Source organism: Odocoileus virginianus, chromosome 30 (assembly GCF_023699985.2).
Source record: "Odocoileus virginianus isolate 20LAN1187 ecotype Illinois chromosome 30, Ovbor_1.2, whole genome shotgun sequence".
NCBI classification, from domain to species: domain Eukaryota; kingdom Metazoa; phylum Chordata; class Mammalia; order Artiodactyla; family Cervidae; genus Odocoileus; species Odocoileus virginianus.
In genome coordinates this window covers 31,738,212-31,762,892 of record NC_069703.1, presented here as the reverse complement: position 1 = coordinate 31,762,892, position 24,681 = coordinate 31,738,212, and the positions used below count along the sequence as shown (strand labels likewise).

General features: G+C 52.6%; 1 protein-coding gene across 1 annotated transcript in view; it reads left to right on the top strand.

Annotated features, from left to right (window-relative positions):
- PLA2G2C (phospholipase A2 group IIC) overlaps nucleotides 1–24,681 on the top strand; it is a 25,625-nt gene extending 944 nt beyond the window's left edge. The window contains exons 2-5 of the mRNA XM_020899209.2: nucleotides 9,518–9,633; nucleotides 12,273–12,417; nucleotides 14,324–14,427; nucleotides 23,854–24,681. Of these exons, the coding sequence (XP_020754868.2) occupies nucleotides 9,518–9,633; nucleotides 12,273–12,417; nucleotides 14,324–14,427; nucleotides 23,854–24,020 (532 nt within the window). The 3' untranslated portion in view covers nucleotides 24,021–24,681. The remainder of the gene's footprint in view (nucleotides 1–9,517; nucleotides 9,634–12,272; nucleotides 12,418–14,323; nucleotides 14,428–23,853) is intronic.

Here is a 24,681-nt window from a genome sequence, read left to right as displayed (position 1 = left end):
CTGTTGTAGGGGCATCTGTTTAGGTCTGGTACCGCTTGTCTGCCTGATGTATGTGCCTTATCTCAGCACCGCCCTGTCAACACTTGCCTCTTGACCTCCTCCTTTCCCCATCGGCCTCCCACTCCCAGGCCACATCCAAAACCCTCCTGTAACTGCATCTGCAGCCGTCTGACCCTCTGACCACTCCTTCCGCTTTGGTTAACTCCAGCCACTTCTACCATACTTGTCTTCCAACGCCTTCCAGAGGCTGGTTCATGGCCTTTTCTTCTTTCTCCCCATCAACCTGCATCTTCCCTACCCCCTCGAATCCAAGCTCCCTTGCCTCAGCTGTTCCCTCTCAAGCCCTGACCTGCTATCTTGCCATCATTCCCACCGGATGAAATACCAGCCAGTCCACCCACAGCAAGATCCTGAAGAAATCCTGACAGGCGGTGATATCATGGACATATGCGGTCTCCAGTCTCAACTGGACCCTCAGCCTTGACACAGAAATCCTTCCCATCTCCCCCAGCTTGGTTTTGACTCCTGTCTTCTCACTGGCTGTTTCAAACCTTGTCCTCTCTCCTGGAATCTCTCACCTTTCCCCATTCCTCCTCCTGCTCAGAAGATAACCTTTCTCTCTCTTCAGAGAGAAAATAGAAGCCGTCAGATGGAAGCTTCCTCAGTTTTCTGCCCTCAGACCTACAGACTCGCCTACTTCTGTCTACTTGCTTTTCTCTCTCCCTCCGGTTGCAATGGGAGGGGACCCGTCCTCTGATTCTAAGACCAGTGGCTGCTCCAGGGCTGCCCTGAAGCCTGCCCCTGTCCACAGGGCCCTGCCCTTCCGCAGCCTTCTCACACTCCAGACCTTCGTTCCTGCTGTCTCCTCTGCCTGGAACATTCTTCTCCAGTCTCCTCAACCCTTCATCCCCTTCCTTTGCCTTATGCCCACCTCAAATCCCAACTTAATAGATGAAGGTTTTCTTCCAAGATGGAACTAAGGGAGCCTCAGAAGGAGTCCTCCCTGGACTCTTTGGTCTGCCAGGCCCTGTTCTAGACTCTTGAAATTCGCAAAGGAATGACTAGCGACTGTATCATCTGAGGACTTGGTGGCTCAGACGATAATCAGTTCACAATGCAGGTGACCTGGGTTCGATCCCGGGGTTGGGAAGATCCCCTGGAGGAGGGCATGGCAACCCACTCCAGTATTCTTGCCTGAGGAATTCCATGGACGGGGGAACCTGGTGGGTTACAAGCCATGGGGTTGCAAGGAGTTGGACACAACTGAGCCACTAACGCTTTCACACAGATTATTAGAAGATCATGTTAAGAGACATCCAAGAGCCGTGTATCATCAGAAGAAGGAATTCAGATTCATTTCGTAGCCTGATGGCGATACATTTGCTACCTTGGCTAGCTCAGATATGTGGACCCAGGGCTCTAGTGGAGCTCGGCCCCGACCCTCCGGCACGGTGTTCACACTTGGCTGAGCAGACAAGTCGCGCAGCCATAGGGAGTTACAAATCAGGTCCTTCTCAGCACAGTCTGAGCCACAGGCTGGAAGAGCAGTGCTGGCCAGACATGGTTATGTGCCAAGTGACTGGCAGGGACTGGAAGTTCTCAGGGGGCCTGGGGAAGGAGGGATTGTTTCAGCAGAGGTGTCTCTTCCCATCTCAGAAAAGAAGCACCTGCTCTGGGGGAGCCGCTGGAGAGGGGCCAGGGCTGGGCCGGCTTCCTGCGCAGGTCACCCCTCACCCGCCCTGCACACGCGGGGAGGCATCTGAGGACCCACGAGGGTGCAGAAGGTGGAGGTTTTCGGAGCTGATGGTTCTGCAGCTTTGTGCTCCCGGCTTGTTTCTTGTAAATGATTTTGTCAGAAAATATCTAAGCCGGGCTCTTCAGCCCTTCAACGCCCACCCCAAAAGAAGATGAAAGTGGATTCTTCATCAGCTATTTTAATATCACCTCGGGATTATGCAATCTTTTGGAAAATCAAATTGGCTTCTCACCCTGTTTGTGTGTGTGTGAGTGAGTGTGTCTGTGGGCGTGGATGTGTCCCCGTGTGTGCTAATCCCGGGGTCTGTTTCATCGTTAGCGGCCTGTGCCTTTTGCTCCCAGGGGCCGTGGAAAGCACAGCTCTGGGGGGAGGCTGCAGGGAAGGGAAACAGAGGAGGCCAGCCAGCCAGTTGCTCTTCCGCCTGCTTGTTAAAGAGAAGGCTGACTCTGTGCCTTTGTCTTGCCTCCTTTGAAGAGGATGTCTTTAAAGGATGAATCCTGTAATGCCGGGTCTCTGACGCACATACAAAGTGGACTCTCAGTAAACATGGCCATGGATCACTGCCCTGTGGGTTTACATGTGGACTCACCTCCTTTCCAGCCCTGGGTCTCTCTGCTCCCCAGCACTCATCCTGAGCTCCAGCCAGCTTGTTCCTCAAATGCACCCTCAGCTTTTTCATCTTCAGGGTCTTCACGCCTGCCTGCCTGACCTTGGTCCCTTCTTGAAGTTAATCCAAATTCACTGACCCTTCGAGACTCTTCTTAAAAATCACCGCTTTCTTAAAGCCTTCCCTGACCATGCCCGCCGCCCCGCCCCGACACTCTCCTGAGCTTTCTCTGACCCCTTTCAGTCCAGTGGAACATACCGAAGATGGCACTGTGGACTTGACCAGGCCAGCTCTTCTGATCTTCATCATTCTCCTCCTTACAGTGTAGTTGTAAAAAACAATTGAACTTCAGAGCCCCCCAAGTTAATGATTGGCAGAGCAGCGTTAGAACCCCAGTTTGGCTGATTCCAAAGCCCATTGTGTACCCCGAAGCCCCATCTCCCACTCTGGCGTTCCCACCTGGCACTCGCCCCGTACCCGCCTCTTGTGCAGGTCACGAGGTGGCAGGCATGACCTCTGGGGTCAAGGCTTGAGTTTGAATTCCAGCTCCACCACTTGCTAGCTGGTGACCTTGGGTAAATGCCTTAACGTCTCTGGACCTCAGTTTCACATCTGAGAGTGGAGATGATAAGAACAGGATTGTTGTGAGCGTGAAATGAGATAACGCACGTAAAGGTCTCAGCCCTGCGTGTGGCACACAGTGAATGCTTGATGGGGATTAAGTCCATTGCCCTGTTGTTCTCGTCTCACAGGGCACCTCCCCTCTGTCGGTCACGATCTCCCTGTGGGCAGGAGCTTGCCCGTGTCGGTGTCCCCTGTTTTGTGGTAGGTACATAGCCAGTGAGAATTAAAGTAATGGCAGTGGTGATGTTGATTGCACCAGCTAACTTTCCTATGAGAGATCCTGCAAGCTGCCCATTGGTATCCCCCCCGAGGGTATGTGGCTTGAAGTGGAAATAACCTCTCCCAGGGCTGGGCTGAAGGCAGGAGCTTCCGTTTCTTAGCAGCTTGTCCCCAGAGACCAACTGGCCTTTCTGTTTATTTTTCAATTAGAGACTTGTGGATTTCGGCGTCTGTGCCCCGTGTCCCACTCTGTCTGTCCTCCATCTCATTAGACATGTCTGTTGAGATCACAGATAGCCTTGACGCAGAAGGTAAACTGGGTGGGTCCTTTGGTAAAGAGGCCAAGAGACTGGCACAGTTAGTCGTGCCTCCCGATGAATCAGCTTCCTGAGGGCACTACAGGAGAAGTTTCTAGAGAATGAAATTTGCCCCTTGAAGTACCGCAGCTTGTTTTTTTTTTTTAATATTATTCCTGCCATATGGTTGGAAAATATCCAGAAATGTATTGCCTACTTCCCAGTGTTCTTCAGCAAAGCATACCAGACGTGGTAACTCACCTTGGCTACTGTTGACCAAGTGCTTTTACCATCGGGAGCTTGCTGAGTCTTGCCAGCAGTCCGTGGGGGGCCAGATTACTGTCTCCGCCCCACAGATGAAGACGCTGAGGCTCGGGGAGCTTCAGTGGCTCTGCCAAGAAGTGGTCAACTCTGCACAATGCAGCGTTTTCCTGGGACTTGGAAGGCATTAACTACACCCCAGGTGAAACCCCGTTGACGTGACTGCAGCCATCTGCCCTGCACTCACAGCCCCAGGTTCACGGGCTCGGTCAGTTTTCCTTTTAATCATTCCTCTCTCTCCCTCGCCTCCTACTAAGAGCAGCCACTCCTTTGGTCATTCCTGTCCTACTTCTGCGTCTAAGAAAAAGAGGCTGATTCTCTTGCTAGAAGTTTGTCCTCCGTGAGAGCATTTCGCCATGCGCTTGGATGCTCTGCGTGGTCTGCAGTTCTGTTTTCTCAGCTGTGTTTTGGATAGTTAGAGGGCTTGGTTCAGTGACCCGAGGGTAAGGGGGTTCGGGGTGCTGAGTTTGGAGTCAGACGATCAGATGCAGAGGGCATGGGGTCGATCCCTGGCTGGGGAACTAAGGGCCCACAAGCCTCGTGATGTGGCGAACAAAAACAAAAGCACAGTGGACTCAGGCACACTTGGATTAAGCCCTGGCTCTGTCAGCTTGCAGGGCAGCATACCTAACCTCTGCCAGTCTCTGTCCCATCGTCCATGAACTGGGGTTGATCATCGGTGCCAGGCTTAGCCTCATTCTGGTCCTTCATGGTTGTAGCTTTGCTTTTATTTATGAGACTTGAAGCATGATAGGACTCGGACCATTCATTCATTTGATCCTCAAATATTGATTACTGCACATCTCTCCACATCTAGTTTTCTTTATCCGAAAAACAAAGATAATGACAGTACTTATCTAGCCGAGGACTGGATATGAGCACTTAATGTGTAAATACGTGTGAAGTGGTCAGAACTGTGCCACATATAAAGTAAATGTGATGCACGTTGGCCATCTTCTTCAGTACTAGTTGGTGCCAGGCGCAGGGCTAGCTGGGCTCCAGGTGAACAACACAATCGTGACCCTTACGGACCTTGCAGGCTCCTTCCTCCTTATGTTCTCCAGGGGGAGAAAAAACCGAGCCGTTTTCTATCACTGTCCATGTAAGATGAATTGATGGGTTTGACAGAGCCGCTCTTAGGGACCCGCCTACCCACTGGCTTCCTCCGTCTCCCCCTTCATCAAATCTCTGCGCCTCTGATCCTGTGTTCTTGGCTTTGGTTCAGCACAATTCAAACCCCCCGTAAACGGTTAGTCAAAGGGAGAGGACCATGTCCGTCTTGCCTAAGTTGTAGCTCTGGAGGTCAGTGTCTGTGGAAAAGCTCTGTAGCCTTCAAAAGGCCTCACAGACAAGAGGTCTACAGAGCGGGGGCCCAGCGAGGTGGAAGGAGCACTGGATTTGGAGTTGGGACCGTAGGCTTGTCCTGGCCCCACCACTTGGTAAGCCGTGTGGATCTGTTTCAGGTCACGTCTCCTCTCTGAGTTGGTTTCTCTACTGTCAAGTGAAGAAGTGATAGGTCCTACCTGGAAGGGTTGCAGTGAGGAGTAAATAGATGCAGAAAACAAGTTTGAGGTCATGCAAGGCCCCCCCAAATGCCTCCTTCCTGTTGGAGATGAGTCCAGGGCTCCTTTCTCTGAGCTCAGTGGCGTTTATTTACTCAGCCACGAGGGGGCACACCCATCACTCTCCTACACTGGCCTCCCTGGACCAGGCGAGGGCTGCAGCCCCGGGAGGCTCCCTGGGGAGAACACCTGTGCAAAAGTGGATGCCGCGGACTTGGGGAGCAGGAGAAGCTGACACCTGGAGGCAGCTGCGGAGGCCACAGCCGGCCCCCCAGGGCGCTCAGGGCCTGGGCTGGCCTTTCGGAGATGTCCGGGAGGAGGCAAGCCCTTTATTTATCTTTTTACTCAAGTATAGTTGACATACAGTATCATGTTCATTTCAGGAGTACACCGTAGTGGCTGATGAAACAGGCTGCGAAATGATGACCATGATAAGTCTGTTAACCATCTGTCACCACATGAAATTATCACAATATTATTAACTATAGTCCTTATGCTGTGTATTACATCCCCGTGACATCTGATAGCTGGAAGTCCGTGTCTCTTCATGCCCTCACCTCTTTTGCCCAACCCTCCACCTCCCTTCCCCCTGGAAACCGCCTGTTTGTTCTCTGTATCTATGACCCTGTTTCTGTTTTATTTGTTCATTTGTTTTGTTTTTCAGATACCACACATAGGTGGCATCATATGGTATTTGTCTTTCTCTGTATGACATTTCACTTGGCCTACTGTCCTCTAGGCCCATCCGTGTTGTTGCAAATGGCAAACAATTTAGCTTTTTATGGCTGGGTAGTGTTTCATTCTGGAGAAGGAAATGGCAACCCACTCCAGTATTCTCGCTTGGAAAACCTTATGGGCGGAGGAGCCTAGAGGACCTCAGGGTTGCAAAGAGTTGGACATGACTTAGCAACTGAACAACAATATTTCATTATATATACATGTCAAGGAATGCTTAGGTTGCTTCATATCTTGGCTATTGTAAATAATGCTGCAGTGAATATAAAGGTCATATGTCTTTTTAGATTAGTGTTTCTGTTTTCTTTGGTAAACTACCCAGAAGTGGAATAGTTGGATCATATGGTAGTGATGCAAGGAGATCCAACCAGTCCATCCTAAAGGAAATCAGTCCTGAATATTCATTGGAAGGACTGATGCTGAAGCTGAAACTCCAATACTTTGGCCACCTGATTGGAAGAACTAACTCATTGGAAGAGACCCTGATGCTGGGAAGGATTGAAGGCAGGAAGAGAAGGGGACGACAGAGGATGAGATGGTTGGATGGCATCACCGACTCAATGGGCATGAGTTTGGGTGAGCTCCAGGAGTTGATGGTGGACAGGGAGGCCTGGCATGCTGCAGTCCATGGGGTCACAAAGAGTCAGACAGGACTGAGACTGAATCTCGTTTGCAATTCAGATTGAGATTGATTGAGATTAGACGCTAGTGAACTGACCTGAGCTGGTGGTAGTTCTGTTTTTAATATTTTGAGAAACCTCCACACTGTTTGGCTACACCAGTTCACGTTCCCGTCAACAGTGCCCAAGAATTCCCTTTTCTCAACATCCTGGGGGCTTGGCCCTTTAAATCATCACCTCCAGGGGCTACTCCTCCCATCTTGGCCGGGCAGGGTCACAACCTTGGAGCAGACAGAGGCAGTTCCCAGTGGGTGAGTGAGAGCGTCAGGAGCAGCTGATATCCCGTCCCTAAAGAGGGGGCCTGCCAGAGACTGCCAAGCATTCAGGAAGCCCTGGAGAACCACACAGACTTTCTTCCCATGGGGCGCTTTTGATCCATGTATGGTCTATACTTACCTACTTGGTCTCCAACCAGCTTGGAGGCACTCCCAGGGCCACAATCTTGTCTCCTTAGAAGAAGGCGTGTGTGTGCTAAATTGCTTCAGTCGTGTCCGATTCTGAGACCCCATGGACTGTAGCCCGCCAGGCTCCTCTGTCCATGGGATTCTCCAGGCCAGAATACTGGAGTGGGTTGCCATGCCCTCCTCCAGGGCATCTTCCCGACCCAGGGATCAAAACCAAGCCTCCTGCATTGCAGGCAGATTTTTTACCGCTGAGCCACCAGGGAATAGTTGATGCTTAATAAGAGCCTGTATTATCTCATTACCAGAAATGCACCCAGGTCCCTTTCTTCTCACCAAAGTGTCATCACTCGCTCTTTTGAAAGATATGAGTCCCTTCATCATGGGCTAAATCATCACACAGTTATTTTTTTTCACACTCAAAAGAAACAAAGGAAGTCAGCCTGTAAGATGGAATCTAATTTAAAAACATCCCTTGCAGCATCTGAGATGAAGTCTGGCTGGGACCAGGCCCGGTCAGGGCCCAGCCTCTCAGCATCTACCAGAATCTTGCCAATGAGAGCAAAAGTAGCAAATTCTTCCAGGATGCTCCTGCAGGATGCTTGTTTTGAAATTTTCTTGGGAAACTTTGCCACGGGGCTCCATGTGAGGACATGGGATCCTGAGCCCACGTTCTCCTCTGCCATCCTGTGAGAAGTGTGCTGGCTATGGCTACCTTACCATTGCTAATGACCTTCCCAGGTGGCTCGGAGGTGAAGAATCTGCCTGCCAACGCACGAGACGCAGGTTCGATCCCTAGGTCTGGGAGACACCCCTGGATGGGGGGATAGCAACCCACTTCAGTATTCTAACCAAGAAAATCCCATGGACAGAGGAGATTGGCGGGCTCCAGCCCATGGGGTTGCTAAGAGCCGGGCATGACTGAGCAGGTACGCGTGCACCGTTGCCAATAGTGATGAGAAGGGTGCGGTCACCTGGTGCAGGCTTTACAGTGCCGGTCTGTTTTACTTGCTTTGTTTTAGCTGATCTCCACAAGTCTGTGCTGTAGGGGGCTGTGTGAGCAGGAGGAAGTTGTCCAAACTCACCGGGCCTCAGTTTCTCCATCTCGAAACTGATAATAGAGTCTCTCAGGTTATTGCAAGGATTAAATAATGTACAGACATGAAGCCCTTAAGGAAAATAGCACCTCGCCTTTACTAATTTCTATTTCTTCTTTACAAAGAATTTACTTTATTAGAAATAGATAAATATGCTACAGTGATCTGCTAAGCGTTTTTTTTCTTTTTTTATTGAAGTGTAATTCATTTACAATGCTGTGTTAGTTTCGGGTGCATGGCAGAATGACTTGTATGTGTTAGTCACTCAGTCCTGTCTGACTCTTTGCAACCCCATGGACTGTAGCCTGCCAGGCTCCTCCGTCCATGGGATTCTCCAGGCAAGAATACTGGAGTGGGTTGCCCTTCCCTTCTCCAGGGCATCTTCCCGACTCAGGGATTGAACCTGGGTCTCTTGCATTGCAGCAGATTCTTTACCATCTGAGCCGCCAGGGATGCCCCACTTAATTATACATCTATCTATTCTTTTTCAGATTCTTTTCCCATGTAGGTTATTACAAAGTGCTGAGTAGAGTGCCCTGTACTATGCAGTAGGTCCTTGTTGGTTATCTATTTTATTTACGATAGTGTGTCTCTGTTAATCCCAAACTCCTGATTTATCCCTCCATCCCCCACTTTCTAATCATAAGTTTGTTTCCTATGGCTGTGAGTCTATTTCTGTTTTGCAAATAAGTTCATTTGTATAATGTTTTTTAAGACTCCAACTAATTTCTTAATAAATGTTTGAAATGACTGATAGACAATTTTAGTCTCTTTAGGAGAGGAAGCTGGGATTCGGAGGGGCTAAGTTTATGAATAAGCTACCTGGTCATCAAGGAAGGAAAACCCAGGAGGACTGCCATGTAAATGGGGCCAGACTTTCCTACACTGGATTCCCATCACGAACCATATTTGCCTGTCAGCTTGGCAACACAGGAAATATTGACTCTTCAAAAGAAAACTAAAAAAGGATGAAGGCTTAGTGTTGCCAAAGAAAGAAATTAAAAAAAAAAAAAAACTTGGACTTTTCAAACAATTGAACCATTCTTATCTTTGTATTTAGGTCTAAATACCCGAGGGGGTATCGTGTTCAGAGATGATTAGGTTTGAAAAGGTCTCTTTGCTCGGAGCCCTCCACTGAGGCTTTTGAAGACCTGCGCTGTGGTTGTGGGTTTCGCTACCACATGGCGTCCCTCATTTTGCTTACTTTCTCTCCAAATAGGACTTCAGCTGGCAGAGCCCTTGAAAGCAGAGGAAGGTGTGGTCGTGGCGCCTCGGACGGCCTGAGCTCCTCGGGAATGAAGGTCTTCGGGGTTCTCGTGGTCTTTGCCTCCTGCTGTAAGTAGTCACAGCGGGGCGGGCTCCAGGGTGTGGCCCCCTGTCTGTCTCTGGGGCGACCCCTCCTCAGGTGGGGTCAGGTGAGCGGAATCACGCGTTGCTCAGAGGGGAGCCCGCAGTGAAGTGGGCCCCCACTGAAGGCCTCCTGCTTATGTTGCTTCTGCGAAAAGCATTCACCCCAGTGCTGGGATCTCACAGAACATTTAGAAAATCAAAGGTTGCTAACCATTTGCTAAGAAAGAGGGCATCTGGCCACTTCTGTACCACACACATACCTTTCAGGAGTCTTTGGATGCCAGTTGCCTTTATTTACTTATTTTTAAATTGATTTTTATTGGAGTATAGTCGATTTACAATGCTGTGTTAGTTTTCCCTGCATAGCGCAGTTATACGTTTGTACATGTGTCCCCCCTTTTATAGATTTGCTTCCCACGCAGGTCGTTAGAGTGCTGAGCAGAGTCCCCTGTGTATACGGTGGGTTCTCATCAGTCACGTGTTTTATGTGCAGCCCTGTGTGTGTCAGCCCCAGCCTCCCGATTCATCCCCTGCCTCTGGCCGCCTTGGTCACCCTGGTTTGTTGTCTTCATCTTAAGTTGCCTTCATTTAAAGTCGTATGGATTCCAGAACAAAAGCGTGGGCATACATCTAGCTAATGTAGGAATGATTAATTCTCCTCAGAAAGGCATTCTTACGGTGACCTGTAGAATAATGGGTAATTATAAGTCATTGCTTCCGGGAGATCAGATTACATATCTCTGCAAAGTGAAAGAGAACTTACTAGGAAACAGTGTTGGGTTTGCTGGAAAACTCTCTGACTTGTTGCTTTGATGAGATGAGTGGAGATTTGCCCCAATCCATTTTTCTATCTGTTTCAGCTGTGAAGCAATCACTTTTGGGTCTCTAAGTCAAAATGTCAAAAATGGGGTCCCCGTTTCACTTAGTCAGTGGTGGAAGGCACCGTTTTTAAGATCATGATGTTAGAGGCAGGGGATCCATGTGCAGGAAGGACCAGTGCTGCAGACACCCAGCTCCGTGTACCCCAAGAGCGGTGTCTCAGTGTGGTCCTACCCTCTCTCCAGGCGCTGCTTCGGCAGCAGAGACCGCCCCCAGAGTTGGGCCCCTCCGCAGTGTTTGGGACCACAGGGCATCCAAAGTCACAGAATGAGATGGGAGGGCTCCTAGAAAAATCTCCCTAAACCTCCCATTTTGGGTTTTCTTCTTCATGTTTTTATTTTATTTTTATTGTAAAACTAATATTCACTTGTAATTAAAAAGTAAAGTACATTAGTATAGAGTAACAAGATAAAACCCCTTCCCATCTTTCAGCGACCCTTATCCATTTCTATGTAAACAGTCTTCAGAGTTTGATATACATCCTTTCAGGCCTTTACCTGGGCTTCCCAGGTGGTGCAGGGGTAAAGAATCCACCTGCCAATGCAGGAAACCAGAGAGACGAAGCTTTGATCCCTGGGTCTGGGAAGATCCCCTGGAGGAGGAAATGGCAGCCCACTCCAGTATTCCTGCTTGGAGAATCCCATGGACGGGGGAGCCTGGCGGGCTACAGTCCATGGGGTTGCAAAGAGTCAGACACCACTGAGAGACTGACATACACTCGGGCCTTTACATACGTGTGTTGCCAACATTTCAATAGAAAAGTAATACAGACTTGTTGTAAAATATATATATATATCAGACAGCATGAACGTATTTAGGGTTAATGTTGCCTGTTTTTTTCCCCACCTACTTCCTCAGTCCCACTGCCTAGTGATATTGCTATTAAAAGTAGTATGTTTTCAAGACATCATTTAGTTATTATCTCCTTGTCAGCAGGCATGTGGGTAGTCTCCAATTTTTTGATATCACAAATAATGCTGCAGCAAACATTCCTCTCTCCATATATATATATACACACACATACATATATATAAAATATAAATATATACATATATATATATATATATATATATATATATTTCCCCTCACTTTCCTAAGCACTTTGTAGAAGTAACAGTTGCTAAGTTCTTGTGTGTGTGTGTGTGCTCATTCGTGTCTGACTCTTTGTGGCCCCACGGACTATGGGCCGCCAGGGTTTTCTGCCCATGGAATTTTCCAGGCAAGAATGCTGCACTGGGTTGCCATTTCCTACTCCAGGGGGTCTTCTCTACCCGGGGATCGAACCTGCATCTCTTGCATCTCCTGCATTGGCAGGGGGATTATTTACCACTGTGCCACCTGTATTTGCTGTTAAAAAAATGAATTGAGGACAGCTTTTTCTGCCGCTTAAGTATTTTGTTTCTCCTGTGAGTCTGTAAAAGCCCCAGTGATTTTTGCAGGGACTGGCATTTCTGGCTTTGAACCTTTCTTGTTAATGATTAGCATCAGACCTGAGGGAGTTTCTGCACGGGATGGTGGTCTTTTCCTGTGGGGAGCAGACTGTAGTTGACAGCATTGTCCTGAACATCCTGGAAACTGGGTTCTCCTCCTGGGTTAGCAAGAAACTAGCTGTGTGATGCAGTTGACTGACCCTCTCCCGTCCCCATTAAAGGGGCTGGTGTCCAGTTTAGGGGGCTCCAGCTAGGGGATGTGAAAGCAATCTTTCTCATCACTTCTTCCCTTCTTCCTTATTTGCTCCTCGGCAGTGATGGCCCCCACGCACAGCAGCTTCTGGCAGTTTCAAAGGATGGTCAAACACATCACAGGACGGAGCGCCTTCTTCTCATATTATGGATATGGCTGCTACTGCGGGCTCGGGGGCAAGGGGACCCCCGTGGACAACACTGACAGGTGAGTGCAGAGGCTCTGAGGCTTTCTGTCACTCGATTCGCATCGAAATCCCTTCTTGAAGAGAGAGAGGATGTTCGGACTTGCAAATTGCAAGGAACAAATCGATTCGGGTGAGCCTGAGCAGAAGGACAAAACTGAATGGGAGTGGGAGGGAGGTCCTGAGAGGCCCAGGGCTGGGGCTGGCTTCCTGCAGTCTGGGGCCTGCAGGAGGTTCGCTGTTCGGCTGTCACCATCTTGAAATGCTGGATGGTGTTTGAATAAGGGGCCCCTTCGTTTTCATGTTGCACTATGCAGATCGTGTGGTCAGCCCTGCCCAGAGCTCTAGAAAAACGCCCAGCTCTCAGTCCTCATGGCAAATGCCGTCTTTTCTAGGGCCCTCACATTTTAGGATTATCAGTGCAGCAAGGCTGACCCGCTGTCTCCCATCCTAATTCCGTTCTGCAGGAAGGAGAGAGAATCTGAGTGGCCCAGTTTGGAGAAGTTGTCCATCTGGGTGAGGCCACATGGCACAGACCTGGCTGCCAGGCCTGCTTTTCAGCATGGGGAGGGGGGAGTGTGAGTTCCCAGAAAAGGTGGAGGTTGGTGTTATCTGGGGAGGGAACAGGGAAGTAGGAGATAGGACGGTCTGTGCATCTTTTTATTCAAAGAAATAAGAAGCAAAATGTTCCTGGCTGCGTTCACCGAAGTGTGGATGAATATAGCCCCACAGCAGGGCCTGAATATCACCCTTGGAGCTCAAGTCCTCTGGGCTGGGCTCTGGAGACCACAGATTGTTCCCGCCAGGAAGACCCCAGAGCCCTGGAGGGGCCCAGCACTGCTAAAATGCCCGGCACGTGCTGAGCCGTGGGACTGGTGCTCTGCACGCAGGGCCTGGTTTAATCCTGCTAGCGCACGGTCGAGGCCAGGCCACCGTCTCCATTTTACGGGGGACACTGGTGGACATCTTACGGGGGGCCCGCTGAACAAAGCCGCAGAGCCCGAAGACCTTCAGCCCCTTGAGTGGCAGAGTCAGGATTTGCACCAGAGCTTTCTTGTTTCAAAGTCCAGGCTCTTTAATGCTCGGTGCCTCCCCTTCCGAGTCCTGAGGCTGATGAGCATTCCAGCACTGTTCGCCAAAGATGACCGACAACCAGGAGCCCACCTGTGGACGCAGATGGTGGTGGAGGAAGACTGAGCGTCCAGCCCAGGGGATCGGCCAGTCCCCGTCTCTGCATTCCTGCCGCTCTGACTTGGCTGGGGAGGCGGGCCGAGGCCACCCCCAGCTGTTTTCTCTCCTCCAGCGCTGTCCCCGCTCCGCCTATCCCATTGCCGTCTCACTGGCTCTGAGCCTCAACAGAGCAAAGACCGAAGGATTACGTCTGACGTGCTGACCTTTGTCTGCTCAGAGCCTCTCCGAGGGCTGGGCACATAGTTGGTGCTCAGTCATTAATTGAAGGCAAAAGGAGAAGAGAGAGGCAGAGGATGAGATGGTTGGATGGCATCACCGATTCAATGGACATGAGTTTGAGCAAACTCTGGGAGTTAGTGAAGAACAGGGAAGCCTGGCGTGCTGCAGTCCATGGGGTCTCAGAGAGTCGGACATGACGTAGTGACTGAACAAAAACGGCAAGTCATTAAATGAATGAATGCGTCATGGGGGCCTAGATTTGGGGGAAATTCACCTCTGAACCTCGTTTCCTCCCCCGCAGAATGGGGACAAGGACTGCACCTCCTAGGGTCACTATGAGGAGCTCATGAGCCGGCAGTAGGTAGAGAAGGGCCCTTTCTACGATTTTCAACACCATCAGGAAGTCACCTCCCTGCCTTCTGCACCTTGTCATCCGGGAAGGAGGCGGGTGAGTCCTTTCCCGCCTTCTCCCCAGGGCTATCCTCAGGAAAGCCCCATCTCCCTCCATCTGGCCCACAGGTGCTGCCTGGCCCACGACTGCTGCTACGAGAGGGTGAAGCAGCTCGGCTGCCAGCCTGTGTTGAACGGCTACCAGTTCCACATGGTCAACGGAACCGTGGTCTGTGAGTAGTCCTCTCAGCAGAGAATGTCCTTGACCCTGGGCCTTTCTTTAAGTTCAGCCTCGTGGACCCAGAGAACTTTGGGAAAAGGAGATTTTTTTTTCCCCAAGTGCTTTGGGATGTAGAGTGGCAATTCTGAGCATCAGCGCTTCCTGAGAGCCCAGCCCTGTTCCCCTCTTGGTCCCCCCCTGGTTCCTGCTCAAAGCTGTGCCCCCCAGCTCCCTCCCCTGGAGTTTGGGTTTCAGTACACAGTCCCTGCCGCCCACCCGGGGTCTCTCCTGGGCTTGATAAGTAGTTGTTGACCGAAGATTACAGTGAATCTTGCGGCTGCGCTTGGCAGCTGTTGCTATTGAGAAGCTTCTTCCCGATGTCTGTTGTGTGTTAACAAAGCTCGGCTGTCTTTCAGTTGAACAAATATTTGTGAAGGGGGTTGAGTGCCAAGATCTGGGGTAGGTGCCGTGGGGGACAGCAGAGTGAATCGGGGGCAGGGGAGGGAGCCCATCTGTCTTCGAGGCCATTCAGGGAAGAGGACAGAGGACAGGCAGGCCAGCGCTGAGTGTCCGGCACATGCGGAGGGGTCTCCGAGCTCTCAGCGTGATCTGGGGCGGCTGGGTGGTGGGTAGGGCAGGCTGGATCTAAAGCGCAAGCTCACTTGCAGGCAGCTGGCCACAGCCTTGTCTCCAAGGCTGTTCAGTTCAGCAGGGCTGTTGGTCTGAACGCCCCTTCGAGGGTGTGACTCGCCGTCCGCTCGGCCTTGTGAAGTCACGGGAAACACTGTCCTCCCTTGCATGTTTATTCAGAGCTGTGAGTGTGTCTTGATCACCCGTCCCCTCCCGGGGTGGGGAGACCGCCTCCCTTGCCTTCATCTCTACCCGGAGCTCAGGCCCAGGACGCACTGGGTCAGGTTGGCTTGGTCTGCCTGGTTCTGGCGCCGGGGAACCGGAACCTGGCCCAGACCCCTGCGGGCGGGCGGCCCAGCTTCAGTGGAGTCTGCTTTTCCGCTCTCCCGTCTTCGGGCCTACTGACGATGAGGAAGGGACCCCGTTTTTCCCATGTGAGCACAAGAAGAGTTCCTGACCGCCCTCCAGCCTAAAGCAAAGAATCTCCACCATGAGGCCCCCTCGGCCATTTCCAGAACACGGGGTGGGATCACGGTCTGGTGGATGGGGGGCGAGGGGGGACTGGAGGAGGGTGAGCCCAGAGGATGGCCTGCTTCCGCAAGTGGTGTCACCGAGTTTCTCATCCCTCCTGACCCCGCGTGCTGGGGGGTGGGGGTGGGAAACGGGGCGAGCCCGGCTCTCGCTTGGTGGGGGAGGGGCATGCAGAAAAGCTACCCCGAGGCCTCTCCGTCTGACTCGCAGTCTCGCCTTCACGTGGCCTCATCTCATCTCGTTTCACCTTGAACTTGACCTTTGTCACGTCAGGTGTCACCTTAGGGTGGTGGAATGGGCATCGCTGGGAGAGCAGATGCTCTCTGAGACTCTCTCCCCTGATTCCCCCGTAGAGCCCAGGGGCCGAGAAGGGAGGGAAACAGCTTTGAAGAGGGACTCAGGTTTTCAGTAGGTGCCAAGGACCTTCCTGCCCTGCGGTCCCACGCCCCCGACCAAACCCTCTGCTCCTCTGGGCGGGCCTGGGTCCTCTGCTCCTGGAGCAGTTTCTTTAGCAACCCTCTTCACCTTCCGTCATGGGGACCAGAGCCGCAGCCGGGGACCCCAGGAGATGGAGGAAGGTGACCTGGGAGCAGAGGCCGGAGCCCCAGCAGGTGGCAGAGGAAGTGTTGCCCGCTTGGCACATCACGCTGCTGGTGGTGGGAGGTGCAGGCAGGGCCTCAGAGCTGGACTGGAGCGTTCGTGGCCTGGGCTGTGCTTTCCACAGATGCTGGCCCCTGCCAAGCAGCAGCGGCCAGTTGCTCTTGAAGCTTGACCAGGGATCCCAGAGTCCAGCACCTGTCTATGAGAGTTAGCGAGGAGGGACGTTTACCCATTCTTATCAGGGCATTAGCACCCCCTTCTGCAGCTGACCTAGCCAGTGAGTTCCAGGCTGACCCCCTGCTGTTCCCACACCCACCTCTGTTCCATCACTCAGTCGCGCCCGACTCTTTGTGACCCCAGGGACTGCAGCACGCCAGGCTTCCCTGTCCTTAACCATCTCCCGGAGTTTGCTCAAAGTCGTGTCCATTGAGTTGGTGATGCCATCCACCCACCTCATCCTCTGTCGTCCCCTTCTCCTCCTGCCTTCGATCTATCCCAGCATCAGGGTCTTTTCCAGTGAGTCGGCTCTTCGCATTAGGTGGCCAGAGTATTGGAGCTTCAGCTTGCCAAGTCCCTATTTCCAGGAACAGGGCTGGGAGCCAGATGACCTGGCTCCTGCTGCCGATGTGGGCTGAGACCCCAAGTGAACCCCACCCACATCCATTCCCCTGCCCAGTATCAACTGAGGACCCATGGGATGCCCACCCAGGGCCGGCGCTGTGCCAGGGCCGGGGGCACAGAGTGAGGCAGCCCCGGGCCTTGCTGCCAGTGCTTTTGGAGAGCAGCCCGACCAACCCCTCACTGAGGCCCAGAGACGGGGAAGGGCTGACCCAGGCCCCAGGCAAACTCAATCTCATGTGTCTTGAGACTTTCCGGTGCTCTGGAACACACTGCTGGCTGGAGTTTTGTGGGTCTGAGGTTCTGCATCCGTAAAGCAGGTGCATTCACCATAGCTGAAGTTCATCAGCAGCTGAAGGAGGCTTGGCACTCAGCTCTTTGAATCCACAGTAAGCCTCTGAGGTGGGCACTGTCCTCCCTGTTATCGGGAGGACCCTGAAGCTCAGAGAGGTGAAGTGAGACAGCCACGGCCAAACAGCCAGGAAAAGAACCGCTGGGACTCAGACCAGGTCGTCCGACCCCAGCTGGTGCTCCTGCCTCCCACTGCCTTCCCCGGGGGCGTGAGACTGCTGGGAGGGGACTGGACTGGGGGGCTCACACAGATGCAAGTCTTGTTATCTACAGCATGCCTGTCAGAATGTTCGGCTCCGGCCCAGGGGGCAAAGGAAAGCCGAAGGAGCTTGGCCCCCTGCAGCTCCCCGGATCTTCCTGTCGCAGCTCCGTGCACCTCGTTGAGAAGCCCAGAGACAGTAAATGCTTTGGGGTAGGCAGAGCCGGGCCTGAATCCCACCTTCGTCTTTTCCAGCTGGATTAATTGCACGACCACCCTGGGCCTTAGTCTTCTCCTCTGTAAAGCACTACTCATTACTTCCTGGGGTCTCTAAGGTCACTGGAGGAGGAAATGGCAAACCCCCCCCCCCCGCCCCAGTATTCTTGCCTGGGAAATTCTGAGCAGGGGAGCCTGGTGGGCTACAGTCCATGGGATTGCAAAAAGACTGAGCCCTCCCCAACTCAGAGGTCTGACCCGGAGTGGGTGCTTAATTAATACCTTTCCTTTTAGAAGTTGAGATGTCTTCTTTCTATTTTTTTAACCCTAGCTTCCTTTCCCCCTTCCCTTCATGGAAAAGCACTGGGATTTTCTTTATTACTGTTGAGAGATTTCTTGGAAGCATCTCCCCTGCATTGGCCTCCCCTTGAGCTAATGTCATTAACCCCTTATAGGATGATAGCTCCCCCCCCACCCCCCCACCACAATCCCCAGTTACACTGCAGTTCAAAGAACTGCGCTGCAAGGGTTAATCACCTCCCAAGCCTCCCAGTTCTGAAATCTGGCACCCAAGCCTAGTTCCGGGTTGCCTAGCAACCAGTGGCTGCTCCTGGATGTGGTTGGTATGAGCGGGGAAGGGAAAGGAGAAAAACAGCCTGGTCTGTCCACATCTCGAAATGTCAGTGGGAGAGCAATGCAGAGAAAGGCCCGGAACACAAGCCCTGGGGCCAACTTGCCAGTGGTGATGGCTGCCCTCAGGCGACTGGGGAGGTCATTAGCCCTCTGTTGAGTGGGCTTGCATAAGCACTTGGCATTCACGAGGGATTTTAAGATCTGCCGCTGGTGATGCCCCCTCCACCCACGCGTGCCCACATCTGTCGGGCAGGGAGGGGCCCGGCCGTGGGCGGCAGAGCCAGAGTTCCAGCCTGAGGCCCCTCTGTCACCTCCATCTCTGAGCCTGTGACTCTGCCCTCTGCCCAAGGCGGAGGGCGAACCAGGTAACCACTGGAGTTTGTAGTTTGCAAAGATCTTTCTCCTTTGCTGAGCTTACTCCTCACAACAACACCTCCACTCACTGACGCATCACCCTTGTCCTTTTCTAGAATCTCTCTCAACCTGACATCATCTCATCTTGTTCAATTATTTGTTTACTTATGGGTCAGCTCTCCCCTCAGCTGGAGTTTGAGCTCCAAGAGATTGGGGAGCACTTGTTGGGGGGGGTATGTGCATGCATGCTGAGTCGTGTCTGACTCTTCTGCGACCTCTGGACTACAGCCTCCCCCAGGCTCCTCCGTCCCTTGAATTTCCCAGCAAGAATACTGGCGTGGGTTGCCATTTCCTCCTCCAGGGGATCTTCCAGACCAGGGATCAAACCCACGTCTCCCGCATTGGCAGGCGGATTCTTCACTGCTGAGCCCCCTGAGGAGCCCCGGGGTGGGGGGTAAAGCCACAGAGAAGGATGCCTGAAGCCATGCATTTGTGGGGTCCGCTTGCTCAGACCTGTCCCCCTGCTTCCTAGCCAAAGGCTGGGCATATGTTAGAAACTCAATCAATATCCGATGATCAAATGAGTGAAGAAATTCATGAAATAGTCTGTGCAAGTACCTGTACCCTCATTTGAAAGCCTAGGGAAGAGACCCAGAGAGGAACAACTTTCCTGAGACGCCAGAGCTTTCAAGCGGCAGATATGGACCCAGAACCTGACTCCCCATTTCTTGGGATGGGGACTCTGTTCACTACCCGGCGGGCCGTGTCTAAGTCCAGCCAGTGAAGCAGCAGCATACGGTGATGGAGCCGTTACCGCGTGTTTGCCGCCGAATATCTGCAAGAAAAAGGCAAACTCCATGACCGGAAGGAGCTTATGTGCAGGCAGGGAGATAGTCCATGAAATATTCAGAAAGATAGACTCGGGTAGCGACAAGTGCTGTGAAACCTCTAAAATAAGGCCACAAGCTACTGAATGAGGACGGCAGTGGGGGGTGGATGCTACTTCAGGTGTCGGGAAAGGCCTCTCTAGGGAGGTGGCATTTGCCAGAGGAGGGTGGGGGGTGGGTGTCCCACGAGAAACGAGTCTGGCGCGGCCTGGCTGTGGGGTGAGGGGCTCCCCTGCTCCTTCAGTTGCAGGGAGAAGCCTTCAAGCAGAAAGTGATCAGCTCAAATTTGCCTTTAGAAAGAGGACTCTGGCCCCTGCCCAGAGAAGTTGGGGAGCAAGGGAAGAAAGAGGGGGAGCCACTAGCGGGCTGTTCCCGTCACAGTGGGGGGAAGTGACCGTCATGTGGCTCAGTAGCTGGGGTGGAGTGTCAGACGCTGGGCATACTTGGGAGGTGAACCGACAGAACCTGCTCTTGGATTCGGTGTGAGGCTTGAAGGCGAGGGAAGCTGACTCTGACATCGTTGTTCTGAGCCTCCGGGGGTAACCATGCGTCTACGAGCTTGTGCGGATAGAGGCGCACAGACTCTGCGGTCAGAGCAAGAGCCTGGATGATCCGTGCTGGGCGTGAGATTCACATTGGACGGGAGCCATGTGAACACACGCATATTGGTGTCTGGAGCTCAAAGGGCTGCGGGCAGAACTGGGGAGTCTTGCAGGGAGAAGTGGGGAGTGGGCAGTGCTCAGGCGGTATTTAGAGTCCTGAGCTTTAAAACGAGGGCACCCAAGGAGAGGGTTCAGAGACCAGGACAGGGGCCAGGTGCAGACAGGGAGCAGCCGGCAGGCAGTCTAAGTTAGCTCACGCAGGAGCGTAGACCCTCCCATCTCACTGGTGGAAGTGTGTGCTTGCGTGCGTGCTAAGTCGTTTCAGTCGTGTCTGACTCTGCAGCCCATGGGCTGTAGCCCCCCAGGCTCCTCTGTTCATGGGATTCTCGAGGAAAGGATACTGGAGTGGGTTGCCATGCCCTCCTCCAGGGGGTCTTCCCAACTCAGGGGTGGAACCTGTGTCCCTGATGTCTCCTGAATTGGCAGACGGGTTCTTTACCACTAGCGCCACCTGGAAAGCCCAGGTGGAAAACTTTCCGTCTGTTTCATGGAATGCGAAAGCATGATCAGTTCCGTCTTCATGTCTCCATTTCTCCATGAGCAAGCTAAAGGATGCAGGATCTGGATTTGGGCTTGTTGTTAAAAGATGACTTCCAGGCCTGGCATTTCTTGGCCCAGGGCTGCCTCTTCTTCTAGCGAGTGACAGGCCTGTCCCTACTACAGCTGTGGGATGCCCACGGCGATAGACTGCCGTGCTGGGTCAGTCCCCAAGGCCTGGGGACCGGGTCAGTCTTTAGACGTAGAGCCAGTCGTCAGGAGAGAACTACGCTTCGCGCTTTGGAAAGGACCAGAAGACAAAGTCAGAAAGGGGAGTGGTGAGAAAGGAAGAGGGAGGCTTGGTGAAAGGAGATGGACGAAAGAAGAGATGGAGAAGAATAGGAGACCAAGAGAGAGACAGAAAGAGAGAAGGGGAGAGAGAGGAAAGCGTGGGAAACGTGACTCCCTTCTGGTTTCCAGGCAGGCAGCACCCGGGTGACTGACAGCACACGGCACCAGGGCCTTTGGGAGGAAGGAGAGGTTGGATGGGCTGGAGCCCTGCGCCCAAGTAGCCCTGCTGTGTGCGCAGCCTCGCGACCTGGGGGCCTCTACACGGCGGCTGCCTGGGGAGGGAATCCGCGGGGAGCTGGGCGCAGCAGAGGTGAGAGGCCCAGACATGGACGGGACAGGCGCTCTCGGGGAGCCCCAGGGGAGCGGGGACCCCGTGGGTGTCGTCGGATTGTCACAGATGTGCAAGGGCAAAGGCGATCCAGGCGCCAGGAGCAGCGGGAATGGCAGGAACCGTCCCCGGCCCATTTTCCGAGGGTGAGTGGAGAGCTCCCGAGGCGTGGGGTGGGCGTCAACATGTTTTGAGAAGCCCAGCCTCCAGCGAGCTGGGGGAGGACAGCTTCCTGCAGGAATTGTGGACTTCAGAGAGGGAGGAGGAAAGCAACCAGACTGTAGCCAGCACTGGCCCAGCTTCAGAGGGGCCTTCTTCTTCCAACATGTGCAGCATCATCATAACAGCGTCTATAGAGACTTCTGTGTTCCGGGCATATCCAGACCTCTCCATCTGTAACAACATTGAAAATCCTCACAATGCCTGAAGCAGACGGCATTGTTTCTTTTTGACACTATTGTTTTTATCACCGTTTTATAAATGATACTGAAAGTAACTTGCCCAAGGCCAACACATCAGGGGATCTGGCTGCCTCACTTCCTCACCCCAAGCCTCAAAACAGAATGGAGGCTGCCTATGCCAGGGGTCCCCAACCCCCAGGATCTAAAAATGCCTGATGATCTGAGGTGGAGCTGATGTAATAGGAATGGAAATAAAGTGCACAATAAGTGTGATGCCCTCGAATCATCCTGAAACCATCCCTTCCTCTCCCACCTCCAGTCCATGGAAAAATCGTCTTCCATAAAACTGATCTCTGGTGCCAAAGAGATTGGGAATCGTAGTCATGTATGGATGTAAGAGTTGGATGATAAAGAAAGCTGAGCACCGACGAATTGATGCTCCAGCTATGGTGTTGGAGAAGACTCTTGAGAGCCCCTTGGACTTCAAGGAGATCCAACCACTCCATCCTGAATATTCATTGGAAGGACTGATGCTGAAGCTGCAACTCCAATCCTTTGGCCACCTGATGTGAAGAACTGACTCATTTGAAAAGACCCTGATGCTGGGAAAGATTGAGAGCAGGAGGAGAAGGGGATGACAGAGGATGAGATGGTTGAATAGCATCACCAACTCAATGGAGATGAGTTTGAGTAAACTCCGGGGGTTGGTGATGGACAGGGAGGCCTGGCGTGCTGCAGTCCATGGGGTCACAAAAAGTCAGACATGATTGAGCGACTGAACTGAACTGAACACACAAACACACACACACACACACACACACACACACACACACACACACACACAGCAACACCACTCAGACAACTCTGACCACTAAGTAAAAGATCCCCACCTAGTGGTCATTTGGCCACAGCGCAGACACTCGATCCCAAAGGCCCATTAGTGTTTCATTCATTTACTGAAGGACTGTTAGCTGAGCACATACTGTGTGCCAGCATCTGTTCTACATCCTGGGGACACTGGGAGGGACGAGACAGAAAAAGCCTCAGCCTCACAGAGTTTACACTTTGTCAAGGAGAGACAGACACAAGCAAGTAAACAAATACAAGAGGAGTAAGAGATGCGAAAAGTACAGCGTATCAAATGGGGACGTGCGGGAGAGTGGCTGGAGAAGTTTAGCTGGAGTGGTCAGGGAGATCCTCTCTGAAGAGAGGAAATTTGACCAAGACCCAAAGGTGGGATGCCTCCAGCTTCTTGAAGATCCTGGAGAGAAGTGTTTCAGACAAAGAAACTAGCAAGTGCAGAGGCCCTGGGACAAGACCAACCAAAGCATGTGACCCAAAGAGGCCAGTGTTCCTGGAGCAGAGGGGAGGTGAGAGTGGAGGGCTGGGGGTGTGGAGAGGTGGGCAGGTGCCCTGTTCCGGCAAGCCTGCTTCAGAGTCCATGGCAAGGATATGGGATGTCTTTGTTCAAATAGTAGGAAACCACAGCGGGGCTTTCAGCAAGAGAGTGAACCTCATTCATTCCAAGACAGTCCCTGTTTATTTCCTTCCATTAGGGCGGGAGAGCTGGTGATGACAGGGATTGGGGTCATGGCCAAGAAGATGGGGAGAGGAGGGCAGAGCATGAAATATTCTAAATGTAGAGACATCCACGGAACTTTTGGGGTGGATGAAATGTGGAAGTGAAAGGAGGACAGGGGTCAAGGTTGGCTGCTAGTTTTCTGGCTTGAGTGGGAGGTGGCACCAATTCTGAAGCTGAGAGTGTGAGTGGAGGGCCAGATCAGTGGGTAGGGCAGGGGGCACTTACATCAAGATCCTCCTTTGGGGCATTTTATGCTGGAGATGCTAGTGATTTCCAGGTGAGATGCCAGGTAAGCTGTTGGAAATAGGAGTTGAGTTCTGAGAAGATGGGCTCTGTGTCCTTGCCCTGGGAGCTGCTTGGGGTCACTAACTCAGTGCTCCCCCCACTCACGTGCAGCCCACACCTGCCCCTTCTCCTGTTTCTTCCCAGGTGTCTCTTCAGGGCATGTCTAGCTGTGATGGTGGAAGGGCTTGGAGATGAAGGAGAAGTTTTCCCAGTTCCTTTTTCCTTTCAGTTCTCAACCCTTGACCCCTTGCAGCGAGCTCCCAGTTCTCCCCAACCTTAGATCCAAGCCCTGGGGGTTGGCTGGAAGCCCCCGTGACCCTCTGTCTCCCTGCAGGCGAATGCGCCCTTGGTCCTGGCGTCAGCTGCCTCTGCGGGCTGCGGGCCTGCGAGTGTGACACGCAGTCTGCCTACTGCTTCAAAGAGAACCTGCCCACCTACGAGAAGAACTTCAAACAGTTCTCCAGCCGACCCCACTGCGGCAAGCACAAACTCCAGTGCTAGCGAGTCCACAGGGTCCCTGGTCAGGCCCGGGGTACTCCTCTGGTACTCGGCATCAGAGGGCTGGAGGTCAACAGTGCGAAAGACCGAATCTGGGCCTTCGATGGAGGGGGCCAGATCATAAATATAAATAAACGATATGTTCCAACCACAGTAAGTGCTAAGAAGCTATCCAACAAAGTGACAAGGTAGAGAGAGATCCGCTACCCCCATCCCAGGAAGATTTCAAAAGGGAAAAAGGCCCCAGGATCTGCCTTAAACTTTCCCTTTCATCCCCACCCCAAAATTGGGATGCCAGGCAGACTTGAGTACCAGACCCACATCCCAGATCCAGCTGTAGCCAAGCAAGGATCCTGGAAAAGAAGGTCTTGGGTGGGCACATGCCAAGGCCCTGAGAGGTGCACCTGGACCCCTCGTTTCCTGGAGTTCTGTCTTCTGAAAACCCTAAGGTAGGCAAACATTGGTGCCATTTTCACCTCTCAGGAGACAGGGCCTGGGAACATCCATGCCCACGACTGCCACCTGACGTCACAGCCAGGAAGATGCCAAAGAGACGGAGAAAGAGTGGGGGAGGGCGAATCAGGGGTATCCCAAGGTTCTGCTCACATTTAGAAGCCCCTGGTTACGAGGCATAAATTCTGATAAATACTAAAGTGATCCAGTC